At 53.2% G+C, this 18,576-nt stretch overlaps 1 protein-coding gene across 2 annotated transcripts; it reads left to right on the forward strand.

The window, feature by feature from the left end:
* The first annotated feature begins 1,360 nt into the window (after positions 1-1,360).
* Positions 1,361-17,032, forward strand: SELENON (selenoprotein N). 2 transcript variants are annotated; one of them, XM_027661299.1, is made up of 12 exons: positions 1,361-1,503; positions 5,272-5,389; positions 6,485-6,615; positions 7,094-7,306; positions 8,097-8,221; positions 8,961-9,098; positions 10,859-10,940; positions 11,873-12,061; positions 12,968-13,073; positions 13,887-13,999; positions 14,676-14,777; positions 15,920-17,032. In XM_027661299.1, the coding sequence occupies exons 1-12, from the start codon at positions 1,390-1,392 to the stop codon at positions 16,088-16,090; spliced, it is 1,602 nt and encodes a 533-aa protein (XP_027517100.1). In that variant the 5' UTR covers positions 1,361-1,389; the 3' UTR covers positions 16,091-17,032. The 2 variants fall into 2 exon arrangements, with proteins under 2 accessions (XP_027517100.1, XP_027517101.1); XM_027661300.1 differs by lacking the exon at positions 1,361-1,503 and adding an exon at positions 2,148-2,699.
* Positions 17,033-18,576: the final 1,544 nt, after the last annotated feature.

The following is an 18,576-nucleotide window of genomic DNA, read 5'->3' on the forward strand; positions in this document are numbered from 1 at the left end:
GTCCTGGCCCAAGACACCACCCAAGTTTTGCTTGCTGGTGAAAACCACCCACTCCCATCCTGCACTGCCCAGGGGGACCATCCTCATCCTCCCTCCTCCATGCAGTCACCACTGCTCTCTTAATGGCTTGGTCATGCTCTCCTCATCTCCATCTGAAATGCTCTTTAAACCTAAAACAAAAATGATTAGGCAGGCTTAGGAAACGGCACAAGCTTCAAAGGATTAAATGCTAACACTTCCTGCTACCCTTGGAGAGATCAAACACTCTGTGCTGTTCGCCCTGCAGCGGCAGAAAACGGCACTAAATCTTCCCCTGCAATCAGGGGATTTCGGGATTGCGTGTGCGGAGGAGCAGGAGGCTGAGTTATGAGGAAAGATTAAAATGACAAAATATATATATCTTGGCCGAGCCACTGCTAAGAAACAGTGTGACAACAACGTGACACCCATGTGCACGGACCTGAAGGGCACAGAGAACACAGGGAGGTGGAAAAGTTTGGGGTGAACGTGGGGTGATGGTAGAAATGACCTGAAATGTGGAGGTGGTGTTGGAGGCAGGAGGCCTGAGCACCATCGCCCCTGGCTCACAAGTCATTCCCATCCACTGATTCCCATCCCTGCCGTCCTGGGACTTAAACATCAGCGAAATCACTGCGAGTGAAACCACTGCTACCTGTTTTGTTAAAACACACCCATTTTGGTGAAGTAAAACCAAGGAGAAGTTCAGGATATGGCTCTTTTTTGGGGAAGTGCTAAATTAAGGGCCAGAGACCACTCTGGAAATTTGGGAGTGGACACATATATACACAGCTTTTCCACTGATAATAAAGGCAAAGCCCACAGGAAGCATAAAACCAAGGAGAAGTTCAGGATATGGTTGTTTTTGGGAAGTGCTGAATTAAGGATCACCCTGGAAATTTGGAGATGGACACACACACACACACAGCTCTCCCACTGATAATGAAGGAAGCATGAAAGTAACTACGAGTTCAGGACATGGTTATTTTCTGGGAAATGCTGAATTAGGGGCCAGAGACCACTGCAAATTTGGGGATGGACACACACACAGAGCTCTCCCATCGATAACAAAGGCAAAGCCCACAAAGAGCACTGGAGAGGAGCGGCTCCATCCCCTCTTGAGGGCCCCGCCAGCGGAGACATTTAAAGCCATAAAAGATTTTTTTTTTCCTGAGCCAGCGACGGCCGTTTAACCCTAAAAAAGAGGGGTTTTTTCCAGACCGAGCACTAAAAAACACTAAAACACTAAAAAAAAAAAAAAAGTGTGTTTTTCCTGGCCGAGCCCCGTCCGGCGGGGCCCGGCCCCTCCTCGGCGCCTGACGCCTCCCCCGGCCGGGCGGCCATGGCGGCTCGGCGGCGCTGAGCGGGGCGATGGCCATGGCGGGGCCCGGCGCGGCCCCTCCGCGCCTGGCGCTGGCCCTCGCCGCCCTCGCCGCGCTGGTCGCCGTCAAGTACTACCGGGACGCGGAGGCGGCGCGGCGGCAGGTACCGGGCACGGGGCGGCGCCGGGGCCGGGAGGGGACACGGAGGGATGAGGGGATGGATGGAATGGGGCGGGGGGGGGGGGGGGGGGGGGGGGCGGGCGCGATCGCGCCGCCGCCCCGCCGAGCGTGAGGGGGGAGGCGGCGGCCGCGGGGCTGAGGGGGCCGAGCACCGCACATCGGTGGCCAGCGGGGCTGAGGTGGCCGCCGCCGGGCTCAGGGGACCATCGGGAGTTGGTGGCCACCGGCGGTGAGGTGGCCGTGGTCAGGCTGGAGGCACCTCCAGCCATCAGTGGTCACTGGGGTTGAGGTGAATGCCAGGCATCAAATGGCCACTGGGGTTGAGATGGCCACCACTGGGGCTGAGGGGAGCACCAGGAGTTGGTGGCCACGGGGGTTGAGGTGGCTGTGGCCCGACTGAGGTGACCGCCAAGCATTGGTGGCCAGCAGTGTTGGGTTGGACACTGGCCTTGAGGTGGCCATGGCCAGGCTGAGGTGATGTCTGCCAGTTTAAGTGGCCGCCAGGGGTTGAGGCGGCTGCTGCTGGGCTGAGGAGACCACCACACCTAAGGTTGCCACTGGGGTTGGGGTGGCTGTGGCCAGGCTGAGGGTGCCACTGGGGTTGGGGTAGCCACAGGGGCTGAGATCCTGCCACCAGGGTGAGGTGACTGCCACACATCAGTGGCTGCTGGGTTGAAGTGACCACAGAGCTGCGGTGGCTGCTGGCGTTGAGGTGGCCACAGGGCACCAGTGGCTTCTGGGGTTGAAGTGGCCACTGCCAGGCCGTGGTGACCACAAAACCATAGCAGGCACTACTCAGTTGTGGGGACAATCAGGTATCAGCAGCTGCAGAGCTTAACATGGCCACTGCCAGGCTGAAGTGGCCACCATTGAGCTGTGGTACCACACACCAGTGGACATGGGGCTTGAGGTGGCCACTACCAGATTTCTGCAGAGCTGTGGTGGCCAACTGGGCTTGAGGCGACCACAGGGATTGTGGTGGCCACCACCAGGCTGAAACCACCACGGAGCTGTGGTGGCCACCAGGCTCCAGCAGTGACCAGTGAGACCAGCTGCCCCCTGGAAGGAGGAGGAAGAGCAGGAGCAGCAGCACCTCCTGTGCTGCGGGCTCTGAAGGATACTGCAGAAGCAGCAAAAAAACAGGGGATGAAAACAGGAACAGGTTTTTTGGTTTTTTGTGTGCGTTTGTTGGGGTTTTTTTTATTTGAAATTAGGCTGATTGACTGGTTTTGATTGTAATCCCCATGATTCCAAGGGCTGTGCCGTGCTTTGGAGAACACCTTTGTTGAAGATGGTGCTCCCCTGGCTCTGCGCTTCGTCTGTGAACATCTGAGAAGGTTCTGGGAAAAGAGCAGGCTTCCCCTTCTTGATATTTCTGTAGTACAAGGAGAAGTGTTTTTAAAGGATGTTTTTAAAGGATGCCTCTTTTCTTTGTGTCTTCTTGCGTTGCAAAAAGGGAAAAGTGGTTCAAACCAGTTAATTAGAAGAATCTTTCCTTCAAGGACGGAAGGGTGAGGACAGTCCTCACAGCCTGACACAAGCCAGGTCTTCTGGAGGTTTGTGTTTTTCCAGAGGACAGGCAGACAGCTGTCACTGGGTCCTGCTGGAGAGGAGAACAAAATGTGAACAGCCCAAGGGTTTCATTTTTTTCTTCCTCTTGCTTCAAACATATGTCTTGTCTCTTTCTGTGGAAATGTTTGTTTAGCTAAGCAACCCACAAGCAGGTGGGAGAGGAAAACTCTTTGTGAAAAACCACAACTCTCCCTCTACAGAAAGACTGAAAAAGCTCGGTCTTACCCCTCTGGCACAAACAGGGGAACTTTGTGTTTCTTATAATCCCAGATTAGAAAGAAAAAGGAAAAAAACCCACAAGCTGTGAGAGCTTTCTTTCATGTGAATGTTATCAGAAAGCAGAAGGCCGAGCCCTGACATCTCTCTCCCCTTTTAAACATCATTTTCATCGTCCCTCGTGGCCGAGTGCAGCAGGACTGGTGTGTTCTCCGTGGAAACCTTTGTTCCTCCGTGGTTGGGGTCTTCTCTCCAGCCAGGTGGGCACTCCTGGGGTCCTGCTGGTGGTTTGTCACTTCTTAACCCGTGTGTCAGTGCAGCTGAGGGATGTGACCGTGCTTTCAGCACTGTCTGAACATTGATTTTTGGATGCTCTTATCCAACGCCTGCGTTCCCACTTCACGTCCTGCTGTGTTGGCTGCAGCCAGAGATGTTCCTGTGGGGTGCAGCTGCTTCTCCTCCTGCCTCCAGCCCTGCTCAGTAAGGGATGATGATTTCTCCCCATGCTCCAGCAGCAGGCAGAGTCCAACCGGATGAAAGCCAGGAGAAGTCCTGGAGCCTGGCACAAGGCTTTGTGTTGTGATCCTGGCACCTGGCTGACAGGGCAGGTGCTCAGGAGAACATTCCCCATTTACAGGGCCAAGGATGCACATCCCCATTCATTCTGGGAACAGAAGCACAGTTTTAGCCCCAGGAGTGTGGGCAGCCCACAGTGAATTGTTCCTGTGCACAAATAACCATCTTGTTCCTTCATTTTTTCACCTGTGTAGCCCCTGCACTCTCCCCTCCTTGTCTTTCCTCAGCCATGCCCACATCCAGATCTCCAGTTTGTATTCCAGGGTCTTTATTTCTCTCTGTCTCAGGCCTGGAACTGCCCTGGAAGGCTCGTAAGTGCTTTTGTTGCTGCAGTTGATGGGAGCAAAGCCTTCCAGGCTGCATTAGTGCTGCTTCAGGCTGGCAGGCAACAGATGGAAAATAAACTCGTTCAGGAGCTCTGGGGATGGTGGTGGTGCTGCAGGCAATGGAGAACAGCAGAATACAGAGGATTTGTGCTCACAGCTCCAGGTCTTTCCAGAGGGGTGTCAGGGGAAGCTGCCCCAAGTGATGGATCACAGGGGATGTGCCGAGGGCTGGCAGTGAGGGGATTGTCTCACTTGCCCCATATCTCTCCCTTCTCTCACAGCAACGTGGAGCTCTTCTGTTGTGCCTCCAAGTTTTCCCTTTCCCTGCAGGGCTGAGACTGTGGAGTGGAAATAACTGGAAGCATCCAGAGCCCTTCTGGGGCTGTTCCAAGGGAGACATCACCTTTTCAGCTGTGCTTCCCACTGGGTCTCCTTGTGGGCTTTGCAGAAGGAAAAACTGAGGCACAGGGTGGCTGGAATCTTGTGGGGCTTTCTGGAGAGGACCGTGGGGTTTGTGGCTCCCTGATGGATGGCTGAGGGAACAGGGAGCCAAAATGCTCCATCCAGCTGGATGACCAGAGCAGGGCAGTTGTGGGCAGTAATGCTGGCTTGGATCTCATGAGTTCCAAGGGCTCAGCTCATTCCCTTTGTGTTTCTGTGATGTGGATACTCATGAATTTGACTGCCTTTGTTTCACTACCCATCAGTTCATTCCAGCAATCACCATCTCCAGGTGCTCTGAATATCTACAGGTTTAGGACTCACTAGCTGGAAAAAGTGGGAAATGTGTCTGACAAAAGATTTTTAATCTGACTCTGAGCAAATGGTTCAGTTTGAATTACTCAGCCAGATGCAGTTTTAATATTCTCATGCCAACAGTTCCTGGACACTGATCCCAACTGTAAATAGCACAAAATCCTGCCAAGGGGTGTTAATCTTTCCCCTGGATGGTGTTTGTGTGCTGGGAAGAATGCAGATTAACTCCGGGGCTGAGAGGGGCCAGAGCAGATTTCTACAAGAGATTGGGATGAAATCTCACTTGCCTCTTCTTCCCAAACTAGGAGCTGGCTTTGAAGTCCTTGGGAAATGAGGGGCTGTTCCTCTTTTCATCTCTGGACACAAACAATGACCTGTACCTCAGCCCAGAGGAGTTCAAGCCAATAGCTGAGAAGCTGACAGGTAGGTACCTGTGTGCCTTCCAGAGCTCTCCCTGCACAGACCAAGCAAAAACCAAAGATAATGCACTCTACAGGTTTTATTCACCTAATATTTCATTCACTTTATTATTTTCTGGGCGCTGTTTTGGGTCTTATTTACATGAAGAGAGGCTGCAAAGCTTTACATGTTTTTGGAAAGGCTTAAGCCCTAGACATCACTTTCACAAAGTAGAGTTTTTATAAGGTGGAGGATCCCATTGCTGGACTAGCAAAGTACATAAGTTACTTTGTCTGGAGCTTAAAGGGGATTTGGGATGGGTGAATGCAACAAATACAGCTCAGCCCAGGCTGGGCCAGAACTATTAGTGAGTCCCAGCGTTCCATTCATCCGCTCCCCCGGCTGGGGTGGCCTCTCTTGGATGGCACTTGTGGGAGATCATGTTTGGAGACCATATCAGTGCACAGCAAATGTCTCTGCTGGTGCCAAGCAGGGAGAAGTGTGGGGATGATGATGATGCACAGTGGAGCTCCCAGTGCAGTGGAAGCACACAGACAGTGTTTGCTTGTGCTGTCATGGATTGGCTCCAGCGCGTTGGGATCGCTCCGAGGTGTGGGGAACCTTCCTGGCTGAGCTGTGGGGTTTGGAGTCATGGAAACATGGATTCCCTGACAGGTTTGGGTTGGAATGGACCTTAAAGCTCACCCAGTTCCAGCCCCCTGTCATGGGCAGGGACACCTTCCACCAGCCCAGGTTGCTCCAAACCCCATCCAACCTGGCCTTGGACACTTCCAGGGATCCAGGGGCAGCCACAGCTTCTCTGGACAACCTGTGCCAGGGCCTCCCCACCCTCACAGGGAAGATTTCCTTCCCCATATCCAATCTAAACCCACTCTCTGTCAGTTTAAAGCCACCGAGTTGGCTGCTAAAAGGAGGACTCCCCTTTAATTCTTGCAGCCAAAACTGTCTCTGGGGTGGGTCTGAGTTCTGCTGCATAGGGACAGCTGGGAAACTCCCAGTGCTCCTGGATTTGCTGGGATAAATGTGTAATCACTTCACAATTGCTTTAAAAGGGGAGGGAGGGGAAACAGCTGCTTAAATTCCTGTCCTTTTGTCTAGGGGTTGCTCCCATCTCAGAATTTGAAGAGGAGGAGACGCCTGATCCAAGCGGGGAGACTCTGTCCATTGTGGCAAAATTCCAGCCTTTGGTCATGGAAACAATGACGAAGAGCAAGGATGGTTTCCTGGGAGTAGGTGTCATGCAGGATGTGTATGGCCACAAATTCTGGAATAAATATGGCCACAAATTCTGGAATAAACACGTCCAGTGGGCTGGTAGCATCACCGGGAATGTGTGCTGGAGCGTTAGGAGGGGGACATAGTCCTGCTGAAGCCTTTGGGATTTGATGTGATGAGGAAACTCTCTGCTTCCTGCAGCATTTCAGTGTTTTCAGCACACTCAGCAGCACCATGCCCCAGTTAAGACACCCTTCCTGGGAAGCTGGGAGTAGGAATTAGACGTGGCTCTCCTGGAGCTAATTCCAGGAGCAGTGGTGTTAGATGGCACCTTCCCCTCTCCTCTATTACTCACATTCTTGAAAGCTGACAGAACTGTTTGGGTTGGTCAGAAGAATTTAGAATGTGATATATATTTTTCCCCCTTTTCTAAAGCCTCCTTACATCCATGAAGGGTCCAGTCTGGGCTCTGATAGTGTCTTTTGTTCACAGATTTCTCACGTTGCTCTCTCTGGGCTGAGGAACTGGACGGCCCCAGCAGCCCCTATGAGTGTGCTGCTTGCCAGGCAGTTTAAAGCCTTCCTTCCTCCAAAGAATAAACTGGACCTCGGGGATCCGTGGTGGATAATTCCTAGTGAACTGAACATCTTCACTGGGTATCTTTCCAACAACAGATTTTATCCTCCACCTCCCAAGGGCAAAGAGGTGAGAGATGCAACTCAGTTTCTATATACCCGAGATGTAGTTGGTGGAAATGTTCTGCTTCGTAGCCCAGATGAATCACAGGAATGCCCAGAGGGACAAGGCTGTTGTTATGTGTCTCCCTGGGTTTTCTAAGGAAGCAGAAAGCCAGGAGCACCATCTCCTAGGCTGGAGGTAAAACTGAGAGCAGGCAAGATGAGGCTGACCTGAGTAACTTCATCTTGCTTTGTTAATCCTGTGGGATTTTAGGATGGTTTTTCCCAGAGGGGGTTATCCAGAGAGCAGCTGTGTGATGTGATCATTCCTTGTGGAGCAGTGGCCAAGTGCTACCCCAGAGGGGAACACTTTGGTTGACAAGTGAAAAACACTGTGTGTACACAGCAGGTAAAGCCAGGCATGAGCATCACCCTCCCCTGGGTGCCCAGGCAGATGTCAGGGATCACTGAGCTGATGCACCTTCACAGCCTGCTGTGATTATTGATTGCACACCCACTCCTTCAAAATCTGAAACCCTATGGATGGAGGCAGCCTCATAGATCAGTTTACTGTCCTGACTGGGATGATGGAAACTTGCAAACAATGGCAATAGCGTAGAAACCCTGGAAGATGGATTTATTTTTAAAAGCCATCCCTTGCTTTATCTCCTTGGTTTGGGAATAGGTTGGTCTCTGAGCTAGTTTTGAAGTCACAGCCATTCTCTCGCCTTCCTGCTCTGGTGGGGAGTTGCTTTGGAGCTGCAAACCTGCGTGGAGGAGCTGTCCTCATTCTTGCTCTCCTGCAATTGCTTCTCCAGGTCATAATCCACAAGCTTTTGAGCATGTTCCACCCCCGGCCCTTCGTGAAGACCCGCTTTGCCCCCCAGGGGGCCGTGGCCTGTATCCAAGCCATCAGCAGCTTCTACTACACCATAGCATTCCGGTGGGTCCAGGGGGCTTGAGGGGGGGCTTGGGGCCACTTGTGAGTTTGTCCCATATCCCAGGGGAGTGGAGAAGGCTGCTGTGAGCCCGTGGCAGACAGCACACATGCTGCCTGTGCAAGGCCAGGTGTGTTCTGGCTGGGAGGGAGGGGAAGTGTCAAGGAAGAGGGGGGTTCACAGCCAGCTCTTGCTCCCAGTGTCACTGTGTCCCTGGTGAGGCAGGGACTGTTCCCACATGCAGGACAGCAGCCATTCTCCATCACCCTTGGAGCTGTTCTGGCTGAAAGGGGAGAGTCTGATTAGCAAGAAATTTGCTAGATTTTGGTTAATCAGGAGGTGGGCTGTCTTTGCGAGGGGGAGAGTCTGGGGAATTATTCACTTGTTTTATTGGGAGTGTTACAGCTTTTATTTGCCTGATCAAGCTGGAAGGGAGGCTGAAGAGGTTTTGTTCTGTGCTTGTGTTTCAAGAAATGATGATGTAATTTGTCCTCCTGGATGGACACTTAGTGCCCAATTCCAAAAGGCATCAATACTGGAGACGTTCCTGACCCCAAGGATCTTCTCCAGTCTTTTACTCGCTTAATTGTGTGACATGAAAAGCTTTTTGAATTCCACCTCTCTGCCCCAGTTTAGGTTCATAATTTCTGGTGCCTGGAGACAGCTTTTCCCTGCTGTCATGTGCAGCACATGATCCTTTCTCTCCCTTGAGAACTGCAGCTGACGGCTCCTTTCACTTTTCAGGATCCACGCCGAGTTCCAGCTGAACGAGCCACCAGATTTCCCCTTCTGGTTTTCCCCAGGCCAATTCACAGGTCACATCATCCTCTCCAAGGACTCTTCCCATGTCCGAGAGTTTAAGCTCTTTGTCCCTAACAACAGGTACAGCTGTTTCTCCCTCCCCCTGGGTGCTGAACAGGCTTGAGGGTTGTTACAGACAAGGCCCAGCTGGAATCCAGGGGCTCTGCGTGCATGGGGGGGCTGGTGGGCTCTGTTTAGGTGAAGGTACAAGTGCAGTGACAGCCCTGTCCCCTGTGGGCATCCTGGAAGTGCAGGGAAGGCAGAGCTGCAGCCTGAGCTTTGGCCAGGCTGGTTCTGCTGTTTCCTCATCTGCTTTCCCCACACGTCCTTCCCTGCCAGCGGCCGGCACGGTCATCGTGTCCTCAATTCTCCAGTTGCTCCCTAAACCGGTTCTGATGCAATTTTTCAGGAATAGCTTTGTTTATCAACAGGTCCAGGGGGCGTCTGGCTTGGGAGAGGCAGGGAAGGACAAGGATGGAGGGGGGGGACAGGAGAGAAGCAGGGCACAGGCTGCTGGGGACGTGGAGCACAGGGTTGGGAGTAGTTGTCCTTGCACAGCCTGAATGCAACTGGCACCTGCTGCAGCTGAGTGTCCAAACCCAAGCTATCCTGTGCCAAACCACTTTGGAAGGAGGTACCTGCAGGCACGTGGGAAGACAAATGCTGAAGTTGTCCTGCTGTTGCCCTAGACAGGCAGCAGCCTCCTCATTAGTAGCACTGCTGCAAGCACTGCTCCTGTCCCAGCACTCCCTGGCTGTGGCAGGGGCTCCCACGGCTGTCAGAAGCTGTTGGAAGCTGCAGAAGCTCCTTTTGTGTCTGTGATCACAGAATCATAGAATGGTTTGGTTGGAAGGGACCTTGAAATCATCACCCCCAAGTTCCAACCCCCTGCCATGGGCAGGGACACCTTCCACTAGAACAGGTTGCTCCAAGGCCCATCCAGCCTGGTCTTGAATGCTTCCAGGGATGGGGCAGCCACATCTGTCTGTGGTGGATGAGCCCATGCTGTTTTGAGCCAAGTTCCTGGAAAAGGAGTAATTTGAGCTCTGCAGTTGCCTGTAAATGCATCTCCTCTAGTCACTGAGCATCCCTGACACGTTCCAGGGTCTGATTCACTCACCAGTAACTGTCCCTTGGTACTTGGGGGATGAGGAGGGTGTGGAAAGCAGCCCTAGGCACAGTCCCAGTGCCTGGCTTCAACCACTGAAGTTAAGCAAGGCCCAATGCTCCTGCTTCAACATATTTTTTGCTTGGAGTCTCACAGGTTAAGGTTTTGTGTGCATAGCTTTGCACTATAGCTCATTGCTGCTCTCCTGGCAAGGAGCTGGAAGTGTTTCAGGGGAGAAAAGCTTCAAATCTCTTTGCCCATGACGTGTGGAGTGAAAATTCTATTATAACATTACCCTGGCGACTCAACCCCAGTGGCTCTGTCAGCACATTTCTTACCGCGAGCAGACACTCGGGGCTCTGCCAGCAGCTCCTTGCAAAAGCCTTTCGCTTCCAAAAAAACACTTTTAAAAGTTCAGCAGGATTAGAATGTGCGAATTAAGTGCTGGGAAGGAAGAGGGAGCAAAGACATCTCTCTCTTCTGTAATTTGACAGAGCTCAGAGGTGTGAGGGCGTTTTCCCAGGGTGCTGAGTGGGTGCCTGGGCCCTGATCCAGCAGGGATCTGGTGTTGCTGGTCTGGTGGAGGGAACACGGTGATCTCCAAGGAGCCAGAGCCTCCAGGCTCCAGTGCTGACCCTGCAAGAGGAGCGTTGGATGTTGCCTTTTTTTGGGGGGGGGTTTCCCACACGCAGCTTTAGCCTTGGGTTATGGACATGCTGGGTTCCCCTTGCAGGTCTCTGAACGTGGACATGGAGTGGCTGTACGGGGCGAGCGAGAGCAGCAACATGGAAGTGGATATTGGATACCTGCCTCAGGTGTGTGGTCACTCCCAGTCCTCCATCCATGGGCAGCAGCTCCGCAGGGATTTGTGCTGTGGTGGCCCCAAGCTGTATCACATCCATTATCCTTGATCTTTAGAGCCTTCTCCTTGAGTCTTGCAATATAACTTCCACTGGTCTGTGTATATCCTCTGTGTGGCTCCCTACTACCAGCTTTTGTGATATATTCTTTTTTCCCTCCGTGTGGGTTGAATCCTAAGCTCCTGGAGTCATGTGACTTTTTCCTTTTTTAAAACATCATCTGACAGGCAGGAGGGGAAGATGAGGAGGTGAGCTTATGAACGACAGTGGGTCTGAATTTAGAAACTGCATGAGGTTATTCCTCTGTTTTGTGGTAATCCTGGCTCTTGGGACAGGAAACATAAGTCAGGGTTTTGAATGCCTGAATTTAACAGCCCCGTTTTCTCCTCAACTAGGTCCATGTTTATTTTTAATTGCCAAAAGACAGGAAAACAGACTTAAAATCGTTTCAGCTGTACTGGAACAGAGGCACAGGGAAGCTCCTGATCAGCTTTCCCTCTTGCACCCTCTTGTGGCTTCCCAGGGCTCTGTAAGGGCTGAGCTGGTGATGGAAGCAAGAGCTTTCCATTAGCCCTACAGGTCCTGATGATTTTAAGGATCTAGTGTCCCACAGTTAAAAATCTCCACTGGGAAGGTGGGAACATGGAGTCCTATGCATTTCCAACCTGGCAAGCACAGCCAAGCAACAGCTGAAGGAAATAAAGTTGCTCTCTTGGTATATCCCCCACATCTGCAGCTGGTAAAGTGCAGCTCCAGGAGACAGGAGATCAAACTATACCTTCATTAGCAGCTGCACAGTCTTATTTTGGATCTTCATCCTGTCCTGGAGTACAGAAAGACCAGGATTGGGGTGTCTGCAGTGTCCAACTCAGCCTGTTCTCCTGCAGATGGAGCTGGAATCGACAGGGCCCTCAATCCCCTCCGTGATCCATGATGAGAATGGAAACATCATCGACGGCAGGGACCCCTCAGGGGAGCCCATCCAGTTTGTGTTTGAAGAGATAACCTGGCAGCAGGAAATCCCTTGGGAAGAGGCAGCCCAGAAGCTGGAAGTGGCCATGTATCCATTTAAGAAGGTGAGGAAGGGGCCGGGCTCTTCCTTGGCACGTTTATTTGAGGCAGGTTGTCTTCACTGATACATCCAGTCACCTCGAGAACAAGCAGAAAGCAGAGCCCACAGACATGAGCAGCATTCAGAGCAGTGTGAGAGTCTCCAGCTCAACGTGTGCCTCCAGGCACTGCATGCACGGCTTGATGGGCTTCAGCTTCCAGATGAAGGAGTGCAGCATCTCTGAAAGGGCATTTGGGGTCACAGGGCAGCACAGGCAGGAGCAAAGCCTTCATGTCAGGTGTCCCAGGCTTGTCTTGTAAGCAGAGGCTCATCCTTCCTGCCTCTTATCAGTGGCTGCTGCTGTGATGCCTGAGGAGGTTCGTGCTCCTTACAAATGATTTTCCCCTGGCATTACTTTTGCAGCATTCAGGTACCTTTGGACCAAGCTTTCCTTATCAGCAGAGAACACACAATCTGCCTGTGCCTCTGCATCCTGCAGTGAGACACAAATTTATAGCTCTGGGTGACCCAAACTATTTAACATGCCAGCAGCCTGTGGAGCAGATGGCTACTGCCTGTCACCGCTTCCTTGGCTGAAGGGACACGTTTCAGTGGCTGCTTCCTTGTGCCTGAGCTTACAAATGTCCCTTCTTGCTGCCAAGATGTTAATATCAGTTCCTTTCATTTGAGTGATTGGAACAATCTCTGTGCAGGGTCAGTTTTTAGGCTGTTTCAGTGAGGTTTTGTAAATAAATATCTCGAGGCCAGATTTCCTGGGCAGCTGAGGTGGGGTTGCAGATGCTTTGTGCAGTCAGTAAAATCAGGGCTCTGCAGGTGCCAGTGAGGGATCACAGTCTGGTTCCTTCAGACCTGCTCCTCTTTGGGCTGGGCAGTTCTGTGTCTGTTCCTCACGCTGTCTCTCTGCCTCCAGATCTCCTACCTGCCCTTCACAGAAGCTTTTGAGAGAGCAAAAGCAGAGAAGAAGCTGGTGCACTCCATCCTGCTGTGGGGGGCCCTGGATGACCAGTCCTGCTGAGGTGAGGGCATTCCCAGCCTGGCTGGGAGGGATGATGTGCCTTGTTTGGGCTCCGAGGAGAGCTGGGGGTCAGGGAGCTGGTCATGAGCCAGCAGTAAATGTTCTGTTACTCTTTTTGGCACTGAAGATGCTGAAGAGACAAAGGCTGGAAATGGGGAATTGCTGATATGAGCTTAGTTCCCCAATGGCAGGATCAGATCTGTCTGAGACAAGCCGCAGACCAATGTGTGAGTCAAGTGCCTTTGTCAAGGTGGAGACATGGATCTTCCCCCTTTCTCTTCCCCTCTCAGCCTGCTAGGGAAGAGGCAGCACTGGCAGGGTGAAAGGGACACTGCTCTCTGCTTCAGCCCTGGCACCTTCACAGGACAAGCCAGAGTCAGATGTGTGGGCTTGGCATTGTCCTGATATACAGCTTTTCCCCCCACCAGTGCCTAAGAACTTCCATGCCACGTTGGGCAGGAGGGATGGATGGGAGGGGATGGGTATCTTTAGTTCTGTCTGCCCTTAAATACTCTCCAGCACTGGGCTCTGCTTGGCACGAGGAGCGAGTGGCACTCGGGGGGATCCGCAGGGATCGGTGGCAGACTTTGGCTTGGGGTCTGCTCTGGTGAACCTTCTCTGCCAGCAGCACCTGCAGGAAACAAAAGCAGTGGAAAACTGCCAACAAGGGAAGGAAAAAGACAATGGGAAGGGCTGGGGGGGAGCCAGAGTCAGCTGCCACACCAACCAGAGCGGTGGCATCAGGGTGGCATCGAACGTGGTGACATCACCTCAGGAAACACATCAAACCCCTCTGTGCCTCTTCCCACGCCAGGTTCGGGGCGAACTCTCCGGGAGACCGTCCTGGAAAGTTCGCCCATCCTCGCCCTGCTCAACGAGAGCTTCATCAGCAGCTGGTCCCTGGTGAAGGAGCTGGAGGAGCTGCAGGTGAGGCTCACACCACACCTGCCACCTTTGCTGGTGCTGGGGAGCGCAGATGGGGCTTGGCACAGGGGTGCCAGGGGAGGGGGAGCTCATACCTCTGCCAGGGGGGTGGATTTGGGTGTCCAACCCTCTGTGTCTGAGCCCCTGCAGGGGCCAAGCAGACACCAGATGGAGGCAGCCTAAGAAATGGCACAGTGACCCCCTTGATTCTGTCCTGGTGCCAGTTTTAAAAGCTAAACCAGATGCTCCACTAGGACACAGCCCTGCCCAAGGCCACTGGTGCCATCAACCAGCTGACTTCTCTGCAACCCAGGGAGCAACCAAATAACTTTCTGAACCCTGAGTCTCCTGGTTGCACCATTCCCCACTTCTGAGCCCATCTCTGAGCCTATGCTGTCAGTCACAGAGCTGGAGACTCTGGAAAAGGCTGGGATCAGACTGTTGGTGTGCCTGGAAACCACCACTGATGGGGTGATTTTATTCTTTAAGGATAAAATTTACAGCTGAAATGTAAAAGGGAGACTGAGAGGGAATAGTAAAGCAAGTTGTGAGAATGGTACCAGTTACCACCACGCTGCAAAGCAGCTCTTCAGTCCCTCCCTCACATGCTCAGTGTACTCATGTGCTGTTCTGCCAGTTCTGGGCTCTGCAAACGTGTTTCTTTGGGGTGTCCCTACAGAGCAACAGAGAGAATGAGTTCTACAGCAAACTGGCTGACCTGCACCTGGAGAAATACAACTTCCCTGTGGAGATGATCATCTGCCTCCCCAACGGCACCGTGGTACAGTCAATACCCTTCAGCTGGGCTGGGCTCTTCCCACTAGAAACTGTTCTCTGCAGGGTCTCCCAGACCCTGGAGTGAGTGGCCACTGCCCCAGCCATTCCCTGGCCCCTCGAGCCGTTGCCCTTCATGGTGTGGTGCTCCCAGGGATGCTGTGGCAGACAGGCAGCAGCTCTACCCAGAAATCTGAAACAAATGTGTTTTTATTCAGAGACAGAGCAGCAGCAGGGCTGGAACAGACCTGAACCAAGTGTCTGCCTGCGATTCCTCGTTGTCCCTGGTTGGAGTCAGCGACCTTTGGGAGGCCACTGTAGCTTGTTTCCTGTGCCCATTGTCCTTTGTGCTCATCCTTTGGAGAAAATCTCCTTATCAGCACCTTCTAGCACATTTATCTTTCTCTTGATTCCCCAGATTTGTCATGGCAGATCAGCCATTAGCAGGTCCACACACTTTGGCTCTGCTGTGCTCCCCAGCAGCCCCCCCTTGGATTTGATGAACAACAGTTCCAGACACTTGGCAGCATGGTGCTGTCTGTGTCAGCTGCTGGGCTGGGCTGTCTGCAGGGGAGGATCCTGCCAGGGCTGGTCCAACTGTGCCCCTCACTGGGCAGATACCAGCTGGTCACACCTGCAGGGTCCCCCCACTGTCTCTTCATGGCTCCCCTGCAATGAGGCCACGGGCTGGGGACAAACCTCAGCTCAGCCTCTCTGTGGTCAGTGGCCACGTGTCCCCCTTTCCCAGCTCCATGGGGAGTGGGAAGAGTTTGAAGTTCAGGTGCTGGTTTTGCAGCTGTGTGGGCTGAGGGCTCACACCAGCATGGTCAGGATCTGTCTCCCCAGCCTTCACTCACAGCCAAATGATCTGAGCCTCCATGATTTTTCCCAAATCGCTTTCATCTTCTTCTTAACCTAAGCCAGGGGTCAGCACTTGGGGGAAGACAGACACTGTTGTCTTTCACACATCTTTCTCTGATTTTAAAATGCAAACCTGGATCCTGGTTCCTGAATTAGCATCTGCAAAGCATTAGAGATTCTGTAAGAGTTGTTACAGCCTTGTCACCTCTGTCCTGGCCAGAGGCCAAGGCAGCGGATGGGGAATTGTTCTGGCCCTTAAAGTTCCCTCTCATCTTTTTTCTATCCCAGATTCACCATATCAATGCCAACTACTTCCTGGACATTACTTCTATGAAGCCTGAAGATGTTGAAAGCAGCATCTTTAGTTTCTCAACCAATTTTGAAGACCCTTCAACTGCAACTTACCTCCAGTTCCTGAAGGAAGGACTGCAAAGAGCAAAACCATACCTGCAGACCTAAAAACAAAGGCACCTGAATGCCCCACAGACACAGCCAAAGACTTCAGAGATCTATTTTGGTTACAGCAACTCCTCCTCATCCTCATGCCAGACATTGATGTTAAGCTGCAAAGAGTCCCAGGGTGGGGCTTTGCTCTGGATGTTGGTTTGAGGCTGAGTTTCAAGTGATACCAGTTTACACAACCTGCCCTTTTGAGTTCAGGCGAATTTTACAGGAGTTAAAATACTTGAATACATTCTCAGTGCATATGCCTTGGTCTGCCACCCACCCTCATTTGTTTTTCCAGCTCCTGTTCAGACTCAGGAGCATCACCCAGATGTAACAGCATCACCCAGAAACCCTGATCTGCAGGACTGGACTGTTGCAGAATTGCCATTATGACCAAACACTCGTGGTGAGAACAGACTCCAGTGCCAGTGGGAAGCTCCCTCCTCCCACCTCTGTGCCAGTGCCATGGATGCCAGCTGCTGACAACAGCATTTATTGACAGTGACAACCAGTGTGTGATGGGACTGTAGCTGGGAATGTGCAGACAGGAACGTGGGGGGTTTGAACTGGAGGATGAGCTCTGGAGTGGCCTCCCAGGGCCTTGTGTGACCTGGTGGCAGGGGGGGTCTCACTCATCCAGGCTCTGTGCCCCTGAGGGAGGTGCTGAGCTTGACACAGGAACATTAGGAATGGAGACCAGGGCACTGGAGGTTTGGTGCAGCTCAGAGGTGTCAGGTGAGGATCAGTTTTGGGGGGCTGAGCCCCCCCAGTGCAGTCCCTGCACTCCAGGCTATGGGACACAGCAGTGAGGCAGTGCCCCCCGTTCATCCCAGGGCTCCCACCCTGCTGGCTTTGGGACCTTGGTTCTCCCAGTGTCCCCTCAGCAATGCCCTGTCTGTGTTTGCTTTGAGCTTCCAGGTCACCCTGGATGATAAAACCATGAAGTTCCCTTTGGGAACTGCCCTGAGAGCATTACCTGGTTGAGAACTGAGCAGTTCTAAAAGCCAGCAGTACTAAAAATATTTTCAGGAGATTTTTCCAAAGATGTTATTCAGACATAAAGCCTTTATCACTTATCTGAAACCACCCTGAGCAGTTGCTCCTACTCTCTGCCAATGCCTGGCTACAGAGTGAGCATAATTTTGTAATCTGGAGAAGGAAAAGTTAAATGAAACGGGTTTTAGGCATATTCCTACAGGTATGTGAGGAGAAAAAGCATCTTCAGTAGCTGCCTGCAGCCAGCTGGTGATGCTTTTTCTGCTCCCTGAAGCACAATTTTGTTGGACCAAATCAAAAGAGGTATTTTCATTCCTGGGCTCCAGGTCCAGGGAATATCCTGGGAGTGGGGATATCCTGACCCCACCCTGCCCCAGCCCTCCTGTCTGTATCCGAGCCTGGAGACTGAGCTTAGCTGGACCTCTGGGCTGAACCAGTGCCACTTCACTAATTGCTCTAGTGAGATTAATTACCCCGGGAAGTTTCTCAGTATTGGCTTTATAACTATGCATTAGCTCTGCACTTTCCTCCCACTCCGAGGGGCTGCAGTGGGACAGGCTGGGACTGGCAGTGCCGTGTTGGGACACTGAGCTCCTGCCACACCAACAGTCTCATTCCTTCGGGGGACTTTGATCCCTTCAGGGCTCCGAGGAAGCCTTTGGGATCCTACAAAGTACCTTGTTTTTTTACTCTCCTGAACCCCTGGGCTCCTGCAGCCACCTCTGAGCGCTCCCGGGAGAGCTCAGGAGAAGGGGGTCGGTCCGAGCAGCAGCAAAGGGAGCCCAAACAGCCGCCCCCAGCCTGGGGGGTCCAGGGGGTCCTGGATCCTGTTAACCTGCCAAACTGCTCCGTCGCTGCCCACCCGCTGCCGTGGGTGGGCTGTGGACGAGCAGCTGCCGCGCGAGGCTTTACTAATTCGTGCCAAGCCTTTGTGTCCTGTTTGTAAACCGCCCATGTACTCTGTAAATTCTCCGCAGGGTCCGCGATACCTCGGGGGGAGTGGGTTGGGTGGGATGGGTAGCTGGTGCTGTTTCCCCCCTTCCTTCCCTGCGCCTTGTGACGCCCTGGCCTGAAACCCACGGCGGGCCAGGGCCGATGTCGGCCGGGGAGGGCTCGGGGGGGAGCAGCCCCTGCGAGGGGCGGTGCCGGTGGGCGCGGGGGGGCCCTCGGGCCCGGCTGTAGCTGCACCGGTAAAACCATCCATCCCACCAGCCTCGGCCTCCTGCAGTCCGTCCTTCCGTCCGTCCTTCCCTCGGGGGTGTTGGGGAGCGGGGAGGGGGTCGGGCTGAGCCCGCACCGGGGATGTCCCAGCGCTGTCGCCCCGCACCAGGACCCCCCTCCCGGCCACCCCGCGATCCCGATCCCGGTCCTGGTGCCGGACCCGATCCCGGTCCCGGTCCCGGTCCCGATCCCGGTCCCGATCCCGATCCCGGTCCCGATCCCGATCCCGATCCCGGTCCCGATCCCAGTCCCGATCCCGATCCCGGTCCCGGTCCCGGTCC

This window comes from Corapipo altera, unplaced genomic scaffold (assembly GCF_003945725.1).
Source record: "Corapipo altera isolate COAL_440 unplaced genomic scaffold, ASM394572v1 201, whole genome shotgun sequence".
Lineage (NCBI taxonomy): Eukaryota > Metazoa > Chordata > Aves > Passeriformes > Pipridae > Corapipo > Corapipo altera.